The sequence below is a fragment of the Anticarsia gemmatalis genome, chromosome 7 (assembly GCF_050436995.1).
Source record: "Anticarsia gemmatalis isolate Benzon Research Colony breed Stoneville strain chromosome 7, ilAntGemm2 primary, whole genome shotgun sequence".
Taxonomy (NCBI): Eukaryota; Metazoa; Arthropoda; class Insecta; order Lepidoptera; family Erebidae; genus Anticarsia; species Anticarsia gemmatalis.
The window spans coordinates 6,271,074-6,288,840 of NC_134751.1; the positions used below are offsets into that span (position 1 = coordinate 6,271,074).

Consider the following 17,767-nt stretch of genomic DNA (forward strand, 5'->3'; position numbering starts at 1 on the left):
CAAAAAAAATCTGTTTGCTTGGTACGTCACATCACTATAATGAATGGAGTGCACGAAAACATGGTTGTTTTTCAGCTTTCCTTCGAGATTAATTTGAATATGATCATTTTGCTTGAGTTTTGATCATTGTTAAATAATTATGAAGTAATATAATAGAAAATTAAATTTATTAATTTGTTATGTATATTATATGTAAATAACCTAGCGGTTATCGTCTGAAAGTGCTTCTAGATAGTGAAGTTGTTATTAAAAATAATCATGAATTTTATGTATATTCAATGATATATGTAAGTGTTTTCAGTAGATAAATAGACGTTTTATTATAATTTCTTGCTTTTATTAATTTGTGATGGTCCGTGAAATAAAAAACAGTGTCAACAATTTGACGTGTCGGTTTTTGGTTTTCGTGTTCGTCCGCCATGTTTGTCCTTTTTATATTTTAGAAATTGTGAGATTGTATGGGTAATAACTTATTAGTTTTTATTGTTGATGGGGATGGTAGTATACGATTTTCAATGGATTAAATTTTTGCAAAAAATTGTCAGCTGTATTCAGTAAAGTAGAGAATTATTGTGTGTGACTATAGATTTCGCGTCCTTTGTTATTCAGGTATTCAGGATGGTTGTTGGATCAGCGACGTACCCTGGGAGGCAAGTGCTCCACAAGATGCAACCAATGGGCATGACTCCTCGTGAGTTATCGGAGTACGATGATTTGGCTACAGCACTCATAGTAGACCCATACCTTGGCATAACTACACACAAAATGAATATTCGTTATAGACCTTTGAAAACAAATAAAGAAGAATTAAAGAGTATTATTAAGGAATTTATCCAAACACAAGATTATAATAAGGCATACAATAAATTAGCCAATGGAGAATGGATGCCAAGACATTTTAGCAAAAATAAACACCAACAAAGCAAGCTGAGGGAGCATGTTAGTATTTTTGTTGAAATTTGTGTTGTTGTCATAAAATATTTTTTTGTTAGAGAATTGCATAATTAATTGTTGTTTTTTGATATTTCAGATTTACCGTTATTTGAGAGTGTTTGACAAGAAAGCAGGTTTCGTTATAGAGCCCTGTTATAGGTATTCATTGGAAGGTCGTGTGGGAGCTAAAATATCAACAACCAAAAAGTTTTTTAAACATGAAAGAATTGATTTTCTTGTTGGCTGTATTGCTGAGATGACTGAAGAGGAAGAAAAACAGTTGCTACATCCAGGAAAAAATGATTTTTCTGTTATGTATAGTTGTAGAAAAAATTGTGCCCAGTTGTGGCTTGGTCCTGCTGCATACATTAATCATGACTGTAGACCTACTTGTACCTTTGAAGCCACTGACCGAGGTAAGGCCTTTGTTCGTGTATTGCGTGACATTGAAGTAGGGGAAGAAATCACATGTTTCTATGGAGAGGATTTTTTTGGAAATGGTAATTGTTACTGTGAATGTGAAACCTGTGAAAGACGAGGCAAAGGTGCATTTTCAGTTAAAAATGCTCATAATGATGAGCAAGCCACTAGATACAGATTTAGAGAAACTGATAATAGAATAAATAGAACCAAGGCAAAGCAAACACAAAAAAATGAGATTGATAAAAACCCTGAAAAAGCTCGAATATCCAATAGACAAAATACAGATAATAATATAGTCTCTCCACTTAGTATGAAGGAAATGAAACAAAAAGGCTTAACTAAATATGATGCAGAACTTTTGATAGCACAGGGCTGCATTGCTGATGTCATGGAAGGCGCTGTGAGTAAAGAAGGTCAGGGTAGTAGAGAGTCATCTGCTTCAAGTAGAGGAGAAAGGTTACGGCGGCGCACAGACAGTAGTAAAGGAACAAACGGGGTAATGGTTTCTAGTAATAGTAATGTTAAACGGCGGGCACCACCCTCGCGTTGTTGTAGCACTACGAGCTCGCGCAGCAGTCGTGATTCTCACACAGGTATTGTTCTGAGAAGTCACAAAAGATTACTTGATACTTGCACGCAGCCCCCTTGCCCTAAAACTAAAAATACACCTAAAATTGGCACTGAGGCTAAGTTGGATAGAAATCTAAATAATACACAAAAAGCAGAACCAGACCTAAATATTTTAGATACAAACAAAGTTAACATCAAAACTGAACCTACACATGATAATCAGAAAGAGAACATTGATTCTGTTGATATTACCCATACACTTATTGAAAATACAGAAAAAGATTGTGATACAAAAGAATCTCTTTTGCAAAGAACAGAACTGAGTATTTCCACTGAAAATGTTGAAGCTTCAGAAAGTGATTCCAAGGTTCAAGAACAAATGGTTACTGAAAAGTGTGTAAGTGACAATGCTTGTGTGAAAAGTGAAATATATGATTTTAGAGAAAATGTGAATCCCAGTGAATCTAAGGATAGTAAAATGAGCAAGAATCAAAAAATAGATGTAACTAATAGGACTGAGGAATCGAAAAAAGAAGCTGACTCTGGACCACCATGGTTAGCTGACAACTCTAACAAAAGTAATGAGTGCCCATGTACTCCACCACGTAGGGGTCTCAAGTTAACATTACGGGTAAAAAGAAGCCCTGTAGTAGAGGAAGTTATGGATTGTGGCAATACAACTGAGGCAACTGAGTATGAAGTATTACGACTAGAGGGTGTTGACCCCGAGACGGCTCGGCGCTTGAAGAAGCGGCGCCGGTCTAAAGAGCGACACCGCAAACACAGCCCAATCCGTCCGCTGCCTCCAATGAAACGCTTAAGATTAATTTTTGGCAATGAGAGTCGCACTATCGATTTGCCAACTGCTATTTCAGCAGACTGACAGCCGCAACTACCTTATGGTTATTTTTCCACCGTTATTATTCAATTATTAGTTTAATTGACACTGATTAGGATTATTTTATGTAGTATTTATTTTGGTGACGTGAAGTTCCGACATTTGAGTAATGTGTGATAAGCATCAGATTTTAATTTGATGATTCCATGAATATTTATTAAACCAAACATTTGAAAAGATTATTTTGATTTCATTAGTGCAAATTCGTTTCATTGATCCATTATATTATTATCCAAGTGTGACAGGTGTTTTCATGATCGTCAAATAAGTGTATCTACACTTGTATTTTACAAACTGACATTTTCAATTATCATATTAATCAGTTCAAAACATTATGTTGTTTCTTTGAAACCAGATAAGACTTATTTGAAGAAGGTGAAATTAGCCCTGGTTGTGGATAAAACTGCCATTTGGTGAGAATAATGTGTTTCTGAATTTAATTGGGGACATTCTTACCATGATAATTTATAAAATATGTTGACATTGTTGACTTGCTACAGGTAGATCTCATTGCATTGTATAATTTATTTGTTCTTGTATCTACGTCTTAATGAATTGTGTATATTGAATACGGTATGGATTTTTGATGAGCATAGTGAAATAAATTCTCTAATTAAAGAGTAATAATAATTATTAGTAATATGTAGTGGTAAATCTTCGATTTGAACAAGAGCATGACCTCGGGAGGTTTCAACCATTTTAAATGTGAGTTCAGTCAGAATTTGTATAATTGCAGAAACTTGTGTAAGCACATCAGAGTCGTTTAATATTTAATCTTCACATTATAATAATTAACAAATCAAGCTACAGCAACACAAGTAGTTCCCAACTGGTTTCAAACGCATTTTTAGAATATTCACTGTATTGTGAATTATATTGTTAATATGTACAGTTCCATGTTGTTTTTTGTTTGGGAATGAATTGTAGCTGTGACAAGAATAATGCATGTAAAAAGCTGTTCAGCAAATGTAGGGTTATAGTTTGTATATAACAGTAAATTAATTATTAAAATGTTGAAGATGTATTTGGAATAAATAAAAATTAGCGACAATTTTTTAGGGTGTAGGTACACTTCTGAAATTTTAATACTTCAAAAAAAAACTGAATAGACAAAGGCATAAAAATGTGAATTATGTTTGTCTTGTTTCTTCAATTATTTTTTATTCGTCACGTTTTTATTTAATAAAAACAAAGTGATCATTCAAGTTGTAACCTGGCATAGTTAAAGCAAACATGTAATTGGGTCACTTGATTGTCTGTGTTACATTTTAAAGCCCTGATAGATATATGCTGTTTGTGACACACTACAGGTACAGACTTTGTTGCAAATGTGCTGGCGTCTCCTGAATTCATGTTAAAGTTCATTCAAAATGTAAAATGGTAACTAACATTATTATTGGAACAAGGTACCTACCTCTAGAAATTGTCTTTTTACAAATTGTAGAATAATTTGTGTACTTTATTTTATGAGTATTGGCTGTTTAGAACATTGATGCACATAACTATTATGCTATGTGGCTGGATTGGTTATTCTGCTGGTTTACTGTGAATTGCTGGTTCCACTACTAGCTATTGTGATATTCCTAATTGGAATAGTTAATGTAAGAAATCTGTAAGTTAGACAAAAACAAATTGCATATTGTTGACCATGAAATATTTTTCATTTCAATAATTATCACAATAAATTGCCTCAAGTTTCTTTCTAAAATTTTGTTTAATTTCCTAAAAAACACTTGTTGCAACCAGATGGAGTACACATATCCTCAAAAAAATAAACATTTTGTGGTAGATAGGTAGAATATTTACTGTTTTTATGGATTTTTATTTTATTACAAAAGTTCCATAATTACAATTTACTTATAAATGATCGCGAAATTAATAACGAAAAATTTAGTACTTTTGAGTGAGTTTATTAACAACTTAATGCAATATTGACATTGGTAAGCCCATTCTCAATATGACAAAGTGGTACATTGTCTTGGCTGGGGATATATGAGGCCTTAGTGTCCATACCTGAAATAATAAACAAACAATTAAAATTATGGTCAAATTCTTCATGGTGGTCATGAATTGCCAATAATGTAACAAAATGCTGTAACATTTATTTCAAATACAAAATTATGTCCAGTCTTGTCTTGATTACAACTTTATACAGAACTAAAACAAGTATTATGTAGGTACACAAATAGATTACTCACTTCTGGAATTCCCATTCTCTATTGTCAAGAGGGCATACTTGTCTGGTTTTAAGCCAACGTGAGATGCAGTGGAAATGGAAGGCATGCTGAAAATTACAAGAAAGAGACGTATAAGAAATATATCCCCAAACAAAAATATATTTCTGTTGTTCTGAACTTCAAAAGTCTTACATTACAGACACCCCAGGCCACTGTGCATTCCTCACTTGTGGCAGATGCCTGGTTTGCTTGACATTCTATGCACAGATCCATAATGTGATTACGACAAATAGCGCAATTGTCTACGACAATATCTGCAATAGAAAGAAGATTTAAATGCGGTCAGTCAGTTTATTTATGTGATTAGGTTACAATAACATTGATGACGAGCTATTGCTAAAATAGCGTATGCGAAATGGAAATTGAACGTACCCCAGGCCCAGAGAGCGACAGCGTTCCACTGAAATTAAAAATATTATAGTTTTAGCGAGAACAAAACAACAAAGAAATAGCGTACCGTTACGATGAATAAGCGATAATCAATAGTTACCTTTTTGACCTCAAACCTCTTTTTATCGCCCTTACCACTACTTGAAGAAGCCATTTCGACTTCCTCTTCGTCAACATCCATTACAGAAGCCATTTTTTCAAAAATACCTTATTTTTTGGGATTTAAAAACGAGGAAATATTGTACACAAATTTGACAGGAATGACAGCGCGCTACCTATCCATAGACCGTCAATCAAAGAACATTGTGCTCTATGCTATGTTTTTTGTTTCTGGTTGTCAAGTTTGAGTTTCGGTTTTTTGAGACGGTTCGGTTATATTGTGGTTATATTAGCCCAAGATTATAGCATTAACATGTTCTTTACATAGGTATTTATATAGATGACATGCAGGCATATTATATACTGATCCGTAAAGAGGTAAGACGAGTAGCCCTTTGTAATTTGCAATTATGTCTTTATGATCTAAAATAATTCTTCAGTTCATACCATTAGGTAGGTATATATAAAGTGCCATAACTTTTAGTTAAGTAAATTATTTAAAATCGCAAGTTCTGCTCCGTAGACAGAGAAACTAGTAAGTTTCGTTCTGTCTCGTTCTTCTGTTCAATCTAGAATAAAATAGGTAGGTCAATTCCAAAAATGTATAGGACAAACACAACCTTTAAACGTGTTGGCAGCAGTCTGAAACATGTAACCACCTTTTTCGTTTGGACAACCGTCTGCCTTACACCCTGAATCCTGTATAATAAATAGGTACATATATATGCAATAAATAAAACATTTACTATTCGTAATAACAAAATTTATATTTTTTGTCAAACTTACGCAAATAAATGGGTACTTTTCCATTTTTAACGTTATTTTATTTATCCGAGGTGTAAACAAATAGGTATTTATTAGATAATATAACTAAGCAGTATGGTGATTTTTTAATTCTAATTCGTCTATAGCAATTTCATTGCCTTCCCTTTTTCTTTTATATGAGTTTTTCCAGATTTCGTAAAAACATACAGTTGCCTGAAATCTATAGCAGACAAGTAAGGGCACAGATACATGAGTAATGAGAGTCCATGCCCAGACGCCGTAAAATTCCATCTGTAACAGATAAATGTACATATTATTATTTTCTCCCTTTTGTATGTTGGGTAATTAAATTATATCATAACTTTTAAACTCTCGCGTTGCTTGTTAATGTATAATAGAATACGGGAATTACCGCGAACACGCATTTTACCTTAAAATGCCTAACGTTTCGGCGCAGGTTGCACTCGCCGTGGTCGCAGGCTGGGTAAAATGCGTGTTCGCGTTAATTCCCGTATTCTATTATATATTAATTAAATTATAATAATATGCTTGTAAAAGTTACGTTTCTCGTTGATACTGATTCAAATTAGTTGTCACTAATCTTCTCCTATAATAATATACCTAACATAACAAACAAACTATAACTATATAACAAACCTGCAATGGATGGAATTCTGCCCTAGCGTTTTTAACTCGATTTATGAGCCACAGGGCAAAGTTTCCCACTAGGAGGAACGTAACTAACTGTCGGCCAGGTCGCTGGCGCCCTGTGCCTCTACAGCGACGCGACCACGCATCCAGAACCAGCAGGGTTTGGCAGGAACTTTGAATTACAGCGCACAAAGGAGCTATTATTCTGTAACGGACGAAAAATATAAAGGTAGAATAGTTATTTGACGCTGTGTCTTTGGATTCAATATTGACTTACAAAAAAATAGTAGGTAGTAATAGGTTGCTAACGAATAAAAAAATTAGATAATTTAAAATATAATATGGTTTTGTTTCGATAAGTTTAGCCAGTTAGAGAGCCAGTGAGATAGACAGTTGTTGATTGTTGAACTACCTTTTGACATAAGATTTAAAGAGAATAATTCAGTGTTTTAGCAAACATTCAACATCTTTAAATAATAAACATTGCTATAGGTATATGCAGGTGTAAGGTATTTTCTCTACCGTCTAGCAAAATATATCTTGCTGATAGCAGTATCACACTTGTACCGAGTTGTTTAGTTATTATCATATTACCTGGTAGCTCGCGTTTCTTCAGGATACCGTTGTATGAGAAATCCAGCTCCGATAATTTGGAATAGATAATAGAGGTATACGCCGCACTGTGTGATGAGTAACAGAGAGTGCTCCAGAGGCATTGCAGTCACAGCTCGTTTGAGAGGTAGAGTCCTCATTCGTTGTATGCAGGCTCCCGAACTAATTGTCATTATTAAGAACAGTATCGTTTCCCATATGTTAATCTGAACAAATGAATGGCTTTGTAGAACCCGTAGTCGGTAAATAAAAATAAAACATTATTCACAATTAAGTAGAAGTAGGTAAGAAAAGTAGGCGAAGATTACCTGCAGTAGAGCCAAGTCCATATGTTCCTCCTTTTGAAAAAGTCCATTAAATAGCATGAGACTAACGATAGTTCCGGCCAACACAGCTACACCCATAAACAAGCCCTTATGAGCGCTGCCACAGTCCACAGAAAAATGATTGTTGAATTTTGCCCGAGTACAACACTGACTTTTGGAATACGATGACGATGTGACTGGTTGACTAACTGGTTTCTGAAAAAGATTATTATTATACAACACGTTAACAAAACGACAACAAAATATTTTAAAAATTAATTGATTTTTTTTTAAGAAATACTCTCAAGGTGAAAATCGCCACAGAATTTATTGCAAGATAAACAGTTTGGAAGTACCTATGTAACCAAAACTCACACGAAGCGCTTAAACTATTCGTCACTAGGTGGCGTTACCAAGCCGAATTATTCATATCTGAATTTTGAGCGAACACAACAACAGTGTTGATAGTTGAATTTCTTTATTTCTAAGCAGGTCCAATACATTGTCATAACAATTAAATTTATAAAAAAAAATGTGTTCAGTCTACACATTTCCATCAAACTTATGCACTCCGAAATGAAATACACAAAAAAAGTTGTATGATCACTTACCGAACCAGGAACAGTACAAATATCGTTCCAAATAACCATAATAATAATGGAACATAATAAACTGTATTCCACCCCGCACGGCCTCAAGTAAGGATTGACACTTCTGATCAAAGGTGTTATCATCTCTGTTACATTGCACGCCCAACTTTCGTTATCAGCTATTAAGTTTGTAGAATTCAGAGATATATTTAGAAAACTCTCATTTGTATTCGTAAAAAGTTGAACATCCGAGATATTTGTGTCTATTTTGTCGGTCTGGATAATGTTTCGATGCATGGTCATATTTGCGTAACGGATAAATGCGGGGCGGTCGTATGCCACCGCAATGATGTCGTCTCTCGTCTCTTGAACAACGACATTGAGCCACTCACATACATTGGTGGCTATTAGGTGCATTAGTCCGAATCTATCAAGCACTACTCCTCGCATCGGATCCAATATCTGAAAACAAAAGTTTTGTTAATCTGATAAATCATATTTTACATATTAGGTCGGGGAAAAAGTCTTTTCGCAATATAGTATGTATGAACTTGTAATAAAATCTTTTCTCTACACAAAAAAGCTCGATATTTGGGTACCTCACGAGCTTACTGAAAGAAACCTAATGTACCGTGTACTCATTTGTGATTCTTGAAGCCAAAGAGATTTTATTACAAGTTCATACATACTATAATGCGAAAAGACTTATTCACCGACCTAATATTATAATAAGTTTTTTGTTAGTAAATAATGTCTATACGATATCAATTTAGTTACTAGGAAAAGTTTATACGCTAGAAACTGTTTAATATCGTCCAATATATCATAGAAGGCAGTAGAGAGACGACGGAATGGAACGTGCTCTCGGTCAAATTAAGAAGATTTGTTAAATATCGCAAGACTCATGGTCGCTCTAAACTACTCTAAAGAGATGTGGTAGTATTTTATAGTTTTTATACCTAAGTATATAAACAATTAGTCTGTGTGTCGATCTAAAGAATACAATAAGCCCATCATTCATTTCTTTAATTTGGGCTACATTAACGTTAGTAGCGAATTTTCTGTAATTATGTAGAAACTTAATAATAAATATGTCTTCAATATGAGTTAAACAAGAAAAAAGTAAAGAAAGATTGTGAACCTGGAAGTTTTAAACGGATGGAATTATTCCACTTAGTTGATTGATTTTTAAATATATTACAGTGGGAGGCGATTCTTATTTTTTAAATTGATAACTTGTTGACTTGTTAGCGCCACACAAGAAGTGTCCGAGTCCATTGTGAAGATTTCGTGACAAGTGCATTAGTAGTTGTTGACTCTCCATGATCGGTATATGTTCAAAATATTGTACGGTCAAGGTTGATATTTTTATTTAAATTTCCTGAATTGATGCATTTTTACAGAAGATGAAGTTTTGTTACCTAAAATTTTAAGAACAAATAATTTATCTACTTAGTTATCATTTAGAAATACGTTCATCTACTTTGTACTATTATCAGGCTACCTTGTGCCTTTTAGTAGTGCAATTTCTTGTGCTATGAGTATTGATAGTTTAACGTTTAAATAAACTTAAAAGTAGGTTCCAACACACCCGCTAGGGGCGCTCCTAGCTAGCTGGTTGTCGATAGTGGTTGAAAATCGTGGTGGAGTTCACAATACTAAAAAAGTAGTACAATTGGGCTATACTTACATCAGTGTAGGAGAATATAAAGACAGTCTGAGCTACCAGGAACAATATTCTGAGCGATGGTTTCACAGCTACCACGGCCAGCTGACAGTCGCCAGAGAGGTCGAAGTACCCTCCGAATTGTAGGCATGAATAGATAATAGAGCCTACACCAAAGCCAGCCACTCCCATGTGCAAGTAAAAACTGCCGTAACGAGTACGTTTCACGTTTTCTACAAATAAAAATGAATATCAGAAATTACTACATAGAGGACGCAAAATCAATGTCAATTTCAGCATGCACTTTTTTTATTTGAAAATAATGAATAGTAAGATTTTAAGGAGACATTTTAATCAAATAAGTTTTGTAACTGCATGATTGTTTTTATATATCTATACTATTATTATATATCTAATTTTTCGAACGCCTTAAATAGAATTTGATGCAACGTAGAGATTGAACGCAAGATAAAACTGTTATAACAATTTATACTTACCATCCTTATCTCGCCTGGCAATTCGTAGGTGATAAAATGTGTAACCCAAAAAGAGCATACTAACTACATATAAGTACATTGTGAAAACCTGAAAAAAGCATAATGATTTACTTCTCTATATTTCTCAACTTACTTCATATTTTGTTTTTGTAATGTACTATAGTTTCACTCTAACAGTCATTTTAATTTATAATAACTATAAGTTAATTAATGTAATGAAGATAGAGATTCCCAGGAACGGGTAATTGCTACGGAAGTGAGACAGCGATGGTGATAAGTTCCTATTCCATCGCCTAACCTCATTACTGCAAGTGTTTGTGAGACTTGATTCTAAGAACTAAACAGATTGTTTTGTAGCGCAATGAGGACTATCTTTATTATTATTGCCCAATCGTTGGTCGTAAATAAAGTAAAATTTCGTGTTCAATACTTCAAATTTAATACAGTAAGACTGTAAGAGTAATAGTGAAAAAAAAAGTTTTACTTATTGTCTCTTGTACCAAAGATGAAGCAAAACATCGGGATGCAACCTTGCATGCCTGAAAGTTCTTTAGAATGGTTCTTGAAGGTATGCAAAGTCCCAAACCCGCACTTGTTCAGCGTGGTGCCTCAACTCAAAGCCTAACTCCCTTGCCCAGGAGTGAAACAGTCATGAGTTTAAAAAAAATAATTACACTAACTGTAAAAGGTTTAACTTACATCAGAAGTAACATTTGTGGAAACTTCATTCTGTATAGTGCTAGTAACTGGTAACGCTACTCCTAAAACTATTAACAATTTAGCGTAAAACGCTGACAGGACGACGGTCATCGATTCACTGAAACAATTTGATATATCGTATCAATTATCTGTTAATAATCTAAAATACGACGCTCGTGCAAATTAATTTGACGCTAACCAAATTAATTTTAGTATAATAGAATGTGTTGCTAAAATTCCAATACTATGCAATTACAATAGTATTTCAAAATGATAAACATATTATTATTATCTGTTTAAAAATCAACGTCATGTGTTGATTTATAATGTAAGTAATTATTTGTTGTAGACAACTTATCAATTTAGAAGGGTCTTCGCTTCGAAAGCCGCCGTTGCTGATACAAGACAGCGCCTTATTAGCGCAATTACGTTGCACGTATATAATAACAACTATATTCTTAATAAAATTAAGATTTTCAATAAAAAATTGTGGTCATCTTACTCGCCATGTGATAACGGTTTCCTCTGTGGCAACGTTGCGCTCGGAATGTGGTCAGTACTGGAGCCGCTGCTAGCTGGCAGCACCACGCTCAACCTCGGCAACGAGTGTGGAGGGTGTTCTCTGTAAACAACAATACACATCACGCATATGTTATGAAACTAGAAAAAACATAAAACTCTTTTTTCACTGAAAATAATAGTCTTTTTTCATGTAGTTAGTCAACCCAGTGTTAAATCTGTAAAACTGTTAAGGCCATCCAAAATTTCTATTACAGTTTTTTGCACCTGGATGTACTCTACTTATTGATAAAACAACACGCCAACGTTAGTGGTGCGAGCAAAGGATCGCGTAAAATAAATCAAGTTTAAGTTGCAAGTTATAAGAAGAGAAATTAAATTATAAAGACGTTGATATAAGTAGGTAAGTTAAAACGTGTTATTAATGATGTGTGGACGTTGTCAAACTAACTATTATCATAATGTACACTCTTTATCATCTGCGCTTGATTGTCTATTGTATTTATGTGTAAAAGTGCCTACATTTGTATGTTAGTCCCACATTGTCCATGTTTTAAAACGGGCAAATAACGTCATAAAATTACTGTAACTTAAAAGTAACGTTAAACTTAAATGTTCCTCTGGTAAACAATAAAACGAGGTGAATAGGTGAGTACATAATGCAAGAGCAGATTACATAAAGCTGTGGTCGATTGATCGTTACACTAGGTTGTTTTGTTTGAGCGAGCGCTTATCTACTAATAGTGGGTTTTAATGAAGCGCTCGCCGACTCACCTTTCATCTTCAGGCACGGCGAGGAGCGGCTCCGACCTGTCCCGCCAATCCTTCGATGCATTTTGATTAGATTTCTCTTTATTTTTCGTCATCAAAAAACCCTATTAATTTCACATAAAACGTTTTACTTTAAACTGAAATATTAACACGATTTTTTTAGTCGTTTAGTATAGTGTAGATGTTGAGGAGTGTAAAGCAAATTACGAACTGTCCGTCGTAACTGAAACATGCTCGTTGGCTGTGTCATGACAACGTGTGTGTAAGTAATTAGTTGTTAACAGCCAGGGTTGGACTGTACTTTGCTATATTCGGTACATTATTTTTATCTTAGAACGTAAGACAATCGTACAGCCAAAATGTGTTTACAGATTTTTCGGTGACTAATATGTTCAATAGATCACTAGGTATTAAGATACAAAGACATGCTCTAGCGCGAGTCAGTTACATGAATATGAAGGTAAACAATCGTGACTTTTCAAATTGCCTCTTAATTTATTCCAGAGACTGCATTACATGTTAATAGTTTCTAACATGTAGAGAATACATTGGTTAATCACGTAACACAAAAAGGTAGTCTCATATTGGCACATATAGGTTTTCTACGTTTCTTTGTACCATACATATTTTAATGATACACATAATTACGTTATGTAAATGATGTGTAATCTCACCATGACTGTGAGTGTTGGGAACACAATTATGATATATTGTGTCAATATAAAAAAAAACAGCTAAACGAGTTTCTTGAGCTTTTTAAGCGTAATACGTTGATGAAAATCGCACCGATCAATTTCATGAATAGCGAATACAACACATTGCAACTTTTATTTCTATAAACTCCACAGACAAATGTTCAGTGTATATTGTGATAAAAGTACTCATAATATCATATTTATATTAAAATAATAATCAAAGATAGATAAGCCTTAAAAGTTTATGATTGTGTAAAAAACATATTAAATTAATTACTTTCGTTACGTGTCAAACTTCTGAAGTACACACAATGTCTTGTGCAATCTATATGAATAAAAATCAATCACCGAAATGTTTTTACGCGCATAGCTTTTGAACAACTAAACTAAATTAAATAATTCAATTTTTAATATGTTTCTAACTGTAGGAACAAGGTTCGTACGGGATCGACGGGATCTAAATTTCCACAGGAATGGAATCCACGAGATAAAATTGTATACTAAAGTCCGCTAGTCCATAAATAATAATAATTTGTGATGATGAATAATTTGTGACTTGATGATGTCATCAGTAAACGTCACTATCTTGGTGACGCAAAATTGGTTAACATGTAACTTATTGTTAAAAGTCGTGACACACAAATTATAGTACATAAGTAAGTAGTTTACAAAATGTATTTATGTGAGTAGATTTTTTCTAACATAGGAACCTACTCGAAGGTAAAACACGATACGAGAATAAAATTAACTGTAACTTAACCGTTACTTTTATTTTAAAGCCAAAGTTCATTTTTCACTATTATTTACCGCAACATTATTTACAACGGCTTATAGAATTCAAAAAGTAGTTTACTCTTAAACTTTTTTTCTTAAATTTTATGTCACAGCCTATAAATAAATACGCAGCAAAATATTTAGTGTGGTGCGAAATATGCATCGGTTAGAGTTGGTAAGATGTTGTCCTCATGGGTAATTAGCAATGGCGGTGTCACTTTCAGACGGTCTTCCTAACGAGCCTGGCATATATATGCAGATGCTCGGCCTCCCCTCCCCTCACCCCCTACCGCCGCTCTTCTTATCTCTAAGCGATTAATTAGTCCTCTATCTCGAAAGGCTTGCAGCGACTTTTTTATGATTTTAGATTTATCCGGTCGTGGTTTTCCATGTTCGGTTTAGTTAGTTAACTAGATATCGACATTTTATGAGTTGAGCAGGATTTGCGATTTGTTTTGAAAATAAAATAATAATTTACCAAATAAAACTAGAAAGGTAAAAGTCTATATCTGTTGAAATACTCTACAAATGATAGTAACAAAAATGTTTCCCATTTATTTGAATGTTTACCATATATGAAAATTATATTGTATAACAGGTGTGTTATAAACGTTATCAAAGTTACGGGACAACTTAATAAATAAAAGTGAGTACATAATTTAATCTTATTTGCAGTGGAGTTCTAGTGTTTGTTCTACACTTTTTAATGACTCAGACATAAGAAATTTTATACTGTAAACTAAATACACATCTTGATAAAATATAGGTATCGACATTAATGGAGACGCAAAATAGTTGAAAAAATTGTCTCTCTATCTTCTTATAATCAGGAAATACGGCGGCAATAAAGAAAAGTAAGAGAAATCATGTGATACCAACTAAAAATACTAATGAGGTTCTGAGTTAAGTAGATGAGTTGCAGGGACAGAAAATGGGCAAGATGGGATTTTAATCATTTGCGTAATACTCGATTAACAAATAAGGTAAGCGATTTTTTCTGATCGATTGGTTAGAAATATACAATAATAAGTCCCTATTTTCTTCGTCATGTTTGCCTAAGGTAACAGTGAAAAGCTGGATCGAATTCGAAATGTTTTTTGTTGTTATGTTTGTTGGAGTCCGAGGAAGGTTCTTGGAGATAGAAATAGTAAAAAACATATTCACACGTGTCATTATCCATCATGTCCATAATATTAAAAGATTTTTTTGTTACGATATCTAGGTATGGATATACAGACCTGCTATGTCGTAGTTTTCGTTCCAGCGCGGTGGGGCACTGTCTGATGGGATGGTAGTGGTGTAAGCCATGCTCGTAGCTTATTGCCTTCAAATCACGATGGTCTGGTGTCCTAATGCGTAAAATTATATGAATTCTATAGTTAAGTTACGTTTAAGTTAAATATTGTTTTTTATAATGGTTTCTGCAACACTGTTTTGAGTTTGGAAAGGGTAGAGTCCTCTCAGGTCCCTATAAGTATACCTTATACCCTAGCCTCCTAGAGCTTTATTAATGAAATAATATGAAGGGAGCAAATTACGAGGAATTTATGGTTTTTTTTTATAGACGAATGAAGATGTTAACCTAATTACTTACATTTTGTACAAATAATAGTCAAACAATGAACACTATCACGACTTATAAAGGATTTCGTTATTTGACATAATTGTTTTTTAAAACACTACACGACACCCTTTCTGGACATAAACAGATTTTCAACTGTTATCTGTATAAGATGTATATTGCTGTACATAGCTAATCAGATTTAAGAAACTAGGTCACACGTTACAGAGCGGCTAAGATTAATTATATTAAGTGATAAATATTGTGATCCTTATGTACGTGGAACGCACACACATAGCGAATAAAATTTTATTTCGTGCAGCTTTTTACCCGTTTTTACCACTCCTGAATAAGTATCTTAACAAGTAGAATGTAGACAGTCTTACATTTTTTGCTGTCGGTTACGCTATCAGACATTTAAACGAGATTTGCGAAATTACCCTTCTTTTTCTAGATTCTATTTTTTGTGTTTTAAATTTTCCTATTTCACAACCTTAAAATAAACAATGGTTCACACAACGGGAATATTCCTTTGTTTTATTTTCTGTTACTTTACTGCATATCATAAATCAAAGTACTCCGTGCCCGACTGTATGTTTGCAATAAGCTCAAAAATACTTTTCGTGCACTTTTTGCCAATAAACTATCATTAAAGTTAAGTGTAAATTATATTAAAATCATAAGTTCACGGGAGCCTAGTTATCTTTAAAATATTATATATTATATCCAATTATTGTCCGCTTGTGTAGTGAAACTACCCCAGAAACTCATATTAACAAGTTAAAGTTGAACTAGAATTAATAACAAAATGTATGTCAACGTCAAAGGAAGTAACATAATAGTAGCTATACGTGATAGTACCGACACAATAGCAGGTCCATCATGGCCGAAAATTTGGAACAATAGCCTGTTTCGCCCGCCGTGTATTCCTACATAATCCGTTATTGCAAATTGAGATTACTTGCAAGCATAGAATTTCGATAATAATTATGCCAACACGGTCGATTTTCGTGAAAGTGTTACTATATGTTTATATCCAGGAATCGAATGTTAATTACACCTATGACCATGAATTGTGATATATCTACCCAAATGTTTACTTATGTCTTTACGGGAGTTGGTTTTATAATTCTTATAATTCGTGATATGCGGTTAAAATAATACTCAGACCGTTTCCGCAGATGGAGAATTGAATTAGTAATTTTGAAAACAATATTACCCCTCAAGCTTTGATATTCGCAAAAAAAGAATCGAACCTTAAACAATATAAATAAATATAATACGGAACGCTAATATTATGCTTGATTATTCTAACTATTCTGCTAAGGCTTACCCCCGTTTTCTGAAGTACATTTAGCAGTAGTTTATCCATTCAATAGCGTTTAAACTCATATAGAAAACGCTATTGAATAGATAAACTACCGCTAAATGTACCTCAGAAACCGGGCATTATTCACATTTAATAGACCAACGGACTCATTCTAATATATAAAATTCTCGCGTCACAGTTTTCGTTGCCATACTCCTCTGAAACGGCTTGATCGATTCTCATGAAACTTTGTGAGCATATTGAGTAGGTCTGAGAATCAGCCAACATCTGTTTTTCATACCCCTGAGTGACACTATTTTTTTTTAAATTAATATAAAAAAACAACGTTTGCCGGGTCAGCTAGTTATTTATAAAGTTCAATATTCGACTCACCATTCAACGCCTTCCTGTATGACGTCTTCCATATCAAACAAAATATTGCCACAACTGAGCACAATGATCAACAGTGTAACATGTCCAAAACATTGTAATCTCCAGATAGTCACATTATCTTGACATGAGTTTACGTGAGGCTAACACCATAATACTTTGTGACGTAGGTAGTAAGTCTTTATGAGTAGGCTTTATAATCTATAACCGATTATGATGCATAAAGAAGGTATTTTAGTAAACGATAGCAGAGTGGAATACGCATGCTACGCAAAATGTTGAAGGTTCAACCCGACTCGTGAATGACTTTTTGGAATGATTGTCTATTAGGAATTTATTGTTGCTAGCTTTTACGGTGAAAGAAAACGTTCCGAGGAAACCTTGCCTGTCTAATGCCCGGCTTCTAAGGAACA

At 33.8% G+C, this 17,767-nt stretch overlaps 3 protein-coding genes across 7 annotated transcripts; 1 reads left to right on the forward strand and 2 right to left on the reverse strand.

The window, feature by feature from the left end:
• The first annotated feature begins 48 nt into the window (after positions 1–48).
• On the forward strand, positions 49–4,532 carry Hmt4-20 (Histone methyltransferase 4-20). 3 transcript variants are annotated; one of them, XM_076116697.1, is made up of 3 exons: positions 49–287; positions 610–939; positions 1,031–4,532. In XM_076116697.1, exons 1-3 carry the CDS (start codon positions 279–281, stop codon positions 2,807–2,809), a joined length of 2,118 nt encoding a protein of 705 aa, XP_075972812.1. In that variant the 5' UTR covers positions 49–278; the 3' UTR covers positions 2,810–4,532. The 3 variants fall into 3 exon arrangements, with proteins under 3 accessions (XP_075972812.1, XP_075972814.1, XP_075972813.1); XM_076116699.1 differs by lacking the exon at positions 49–287 and adding an exon at positions 406–462; XM_076116698.1 differs by lacking the exon at positions 49–287 and adding an exon at positions 475–498.
• Positions 4,533–4,713: 181 nt separating this feature from the next.
• On the reverse strand, positions 4,714–5,743 carry Roc1a (Regulator of cullins 1a). Its single transcript, XM_076116700.1, has 5 exons — positions 5,552–5,743; positions 5,434–5,461; positions 5,194–5,315; positions 5,023–5,108; positions 4,714–4,837 (listed from the first exon to the last, which is right to left on the reverse strand). The coding sequence occupies exons 1-5, from the start codon at positions 5,642–5,644 to the stop codon at positions 4,825–4,827; spliced, it is 342 nt and encodes a 113-aa protein (XP_075972815.1). The 5' UTR covers positions 5,645–5,743; the 3' UTR covers positions 4,714–4,824.
• A 572-nt stretch (positions 5,744–6,315) lies between these two features.
• On the reverse strand, positions 6,316–17,401 carry LOC142974132 (proton channel OtopLc-like). Of its 3 annotated transcripts, XM_076116287.1 has the most exons (11): positions 17,358–17,401; positions 15,333–15,443; positions 11,838–11,957; positions 11,336–11,453; positions 10,637–10,724; positions 10,164–10,372; positions 8,495–8,935; positions 7,887–8,099; positions 7,561–7,784; positions 6,973–7,171; positions 6,316–6,606 (listed from the first exon to the last, which is right to left on the reverse strand). In XM_076116287.1, exons 1-11 carry the CDS (start codon positions 17,387–17,389, stop codon positions 6,421–6,423), a joined length of 1,941 nt encoding a protein of 646 aa, XP_075972402.1. In that variant the 5' UTR covers positions 17,390–17,401; the 3' UTR covers positions 6,316–6,420. The 3 variants fall into 3 exon arrangements, with proteins under 3 accessions (XP_075972402.1, XP_075972403.1, XP_075972405.1); XM_076116288.1 differs by lacking the exons at positions 15,333–15,443; positions 17,358–17,401 and adding an exon at positions 12,629–13,018 and having other exon boundaries at positions 6,317–6,606; XM_076116290.1 differs by lacking the exon at positions 15,333–15,443 and having other exon boundaries at positions 6,318–6,606; positions 17,358–17,389.
• Positions 17,402–17,767: the final 366 nt, after the last annotated feature.

What these genes read in the sequence shown, in the direction of transcription:
- LOC142974132 (XM_076116287.1), bottom strand. Translation starts at nt 17,389, where the DNA reads ATGGAAGACGTCATACAGGAAGGCGTTGAATG. An exon ending in CCACAAATGTTACTTCTGAT is followed by an intron (nt 10,725 to 11,335) that starts GTAAGTTAAACC and finishes TGCTTTTTTCAG; the next exon opens with GTTTTCACAATGTACTTATA. An exon ending in TTATATTCTCCTACACTGAT is followed by an intron (nt 8,936 to 10,163) that starts GTAAGTATAGCC and finishes TTTTGTTTTCAG; the next exon opens with ATATTGGATCCGATGCGAGG.
- Hmt4-20 (XM_076116697.1), top strand. An exon ending in AAAGCAAGCTGAGGGAGCAT is followed by an intron (nt 940 to 1,030) that starts GTTAGTATTTTT and finishes TTGATATTTCAG; the next exon opens with ATTTACCGTTATTTGAGAGT.
- Roc1a (XM_076116700.1), bottom strand. Translation starts at nt 5,644, where the DNA reads ATGGCTTCTGTAATGGATGTTGACGAAGAGGAAGTCGAAATGGCTTCT. An exon ending in AGAGGTTTGAGGTCAAAAAG is followed by an intron (nt 5,462 to 5,551) that starts GTAACTATTGAT and finishes TTTTAATTTCAG; the next exon opens with TGGAACGCTGTCGCTCTCTG. An exon ending in TGGCCTGGGGTGTCTGTAAT is followed by an intron (nt 5,109 to 5,193) that starts GTAAGACTTTTG and finishes TGTAATTTTCAG; the next exon opens with CATGCCTTCCATTTCCACTG.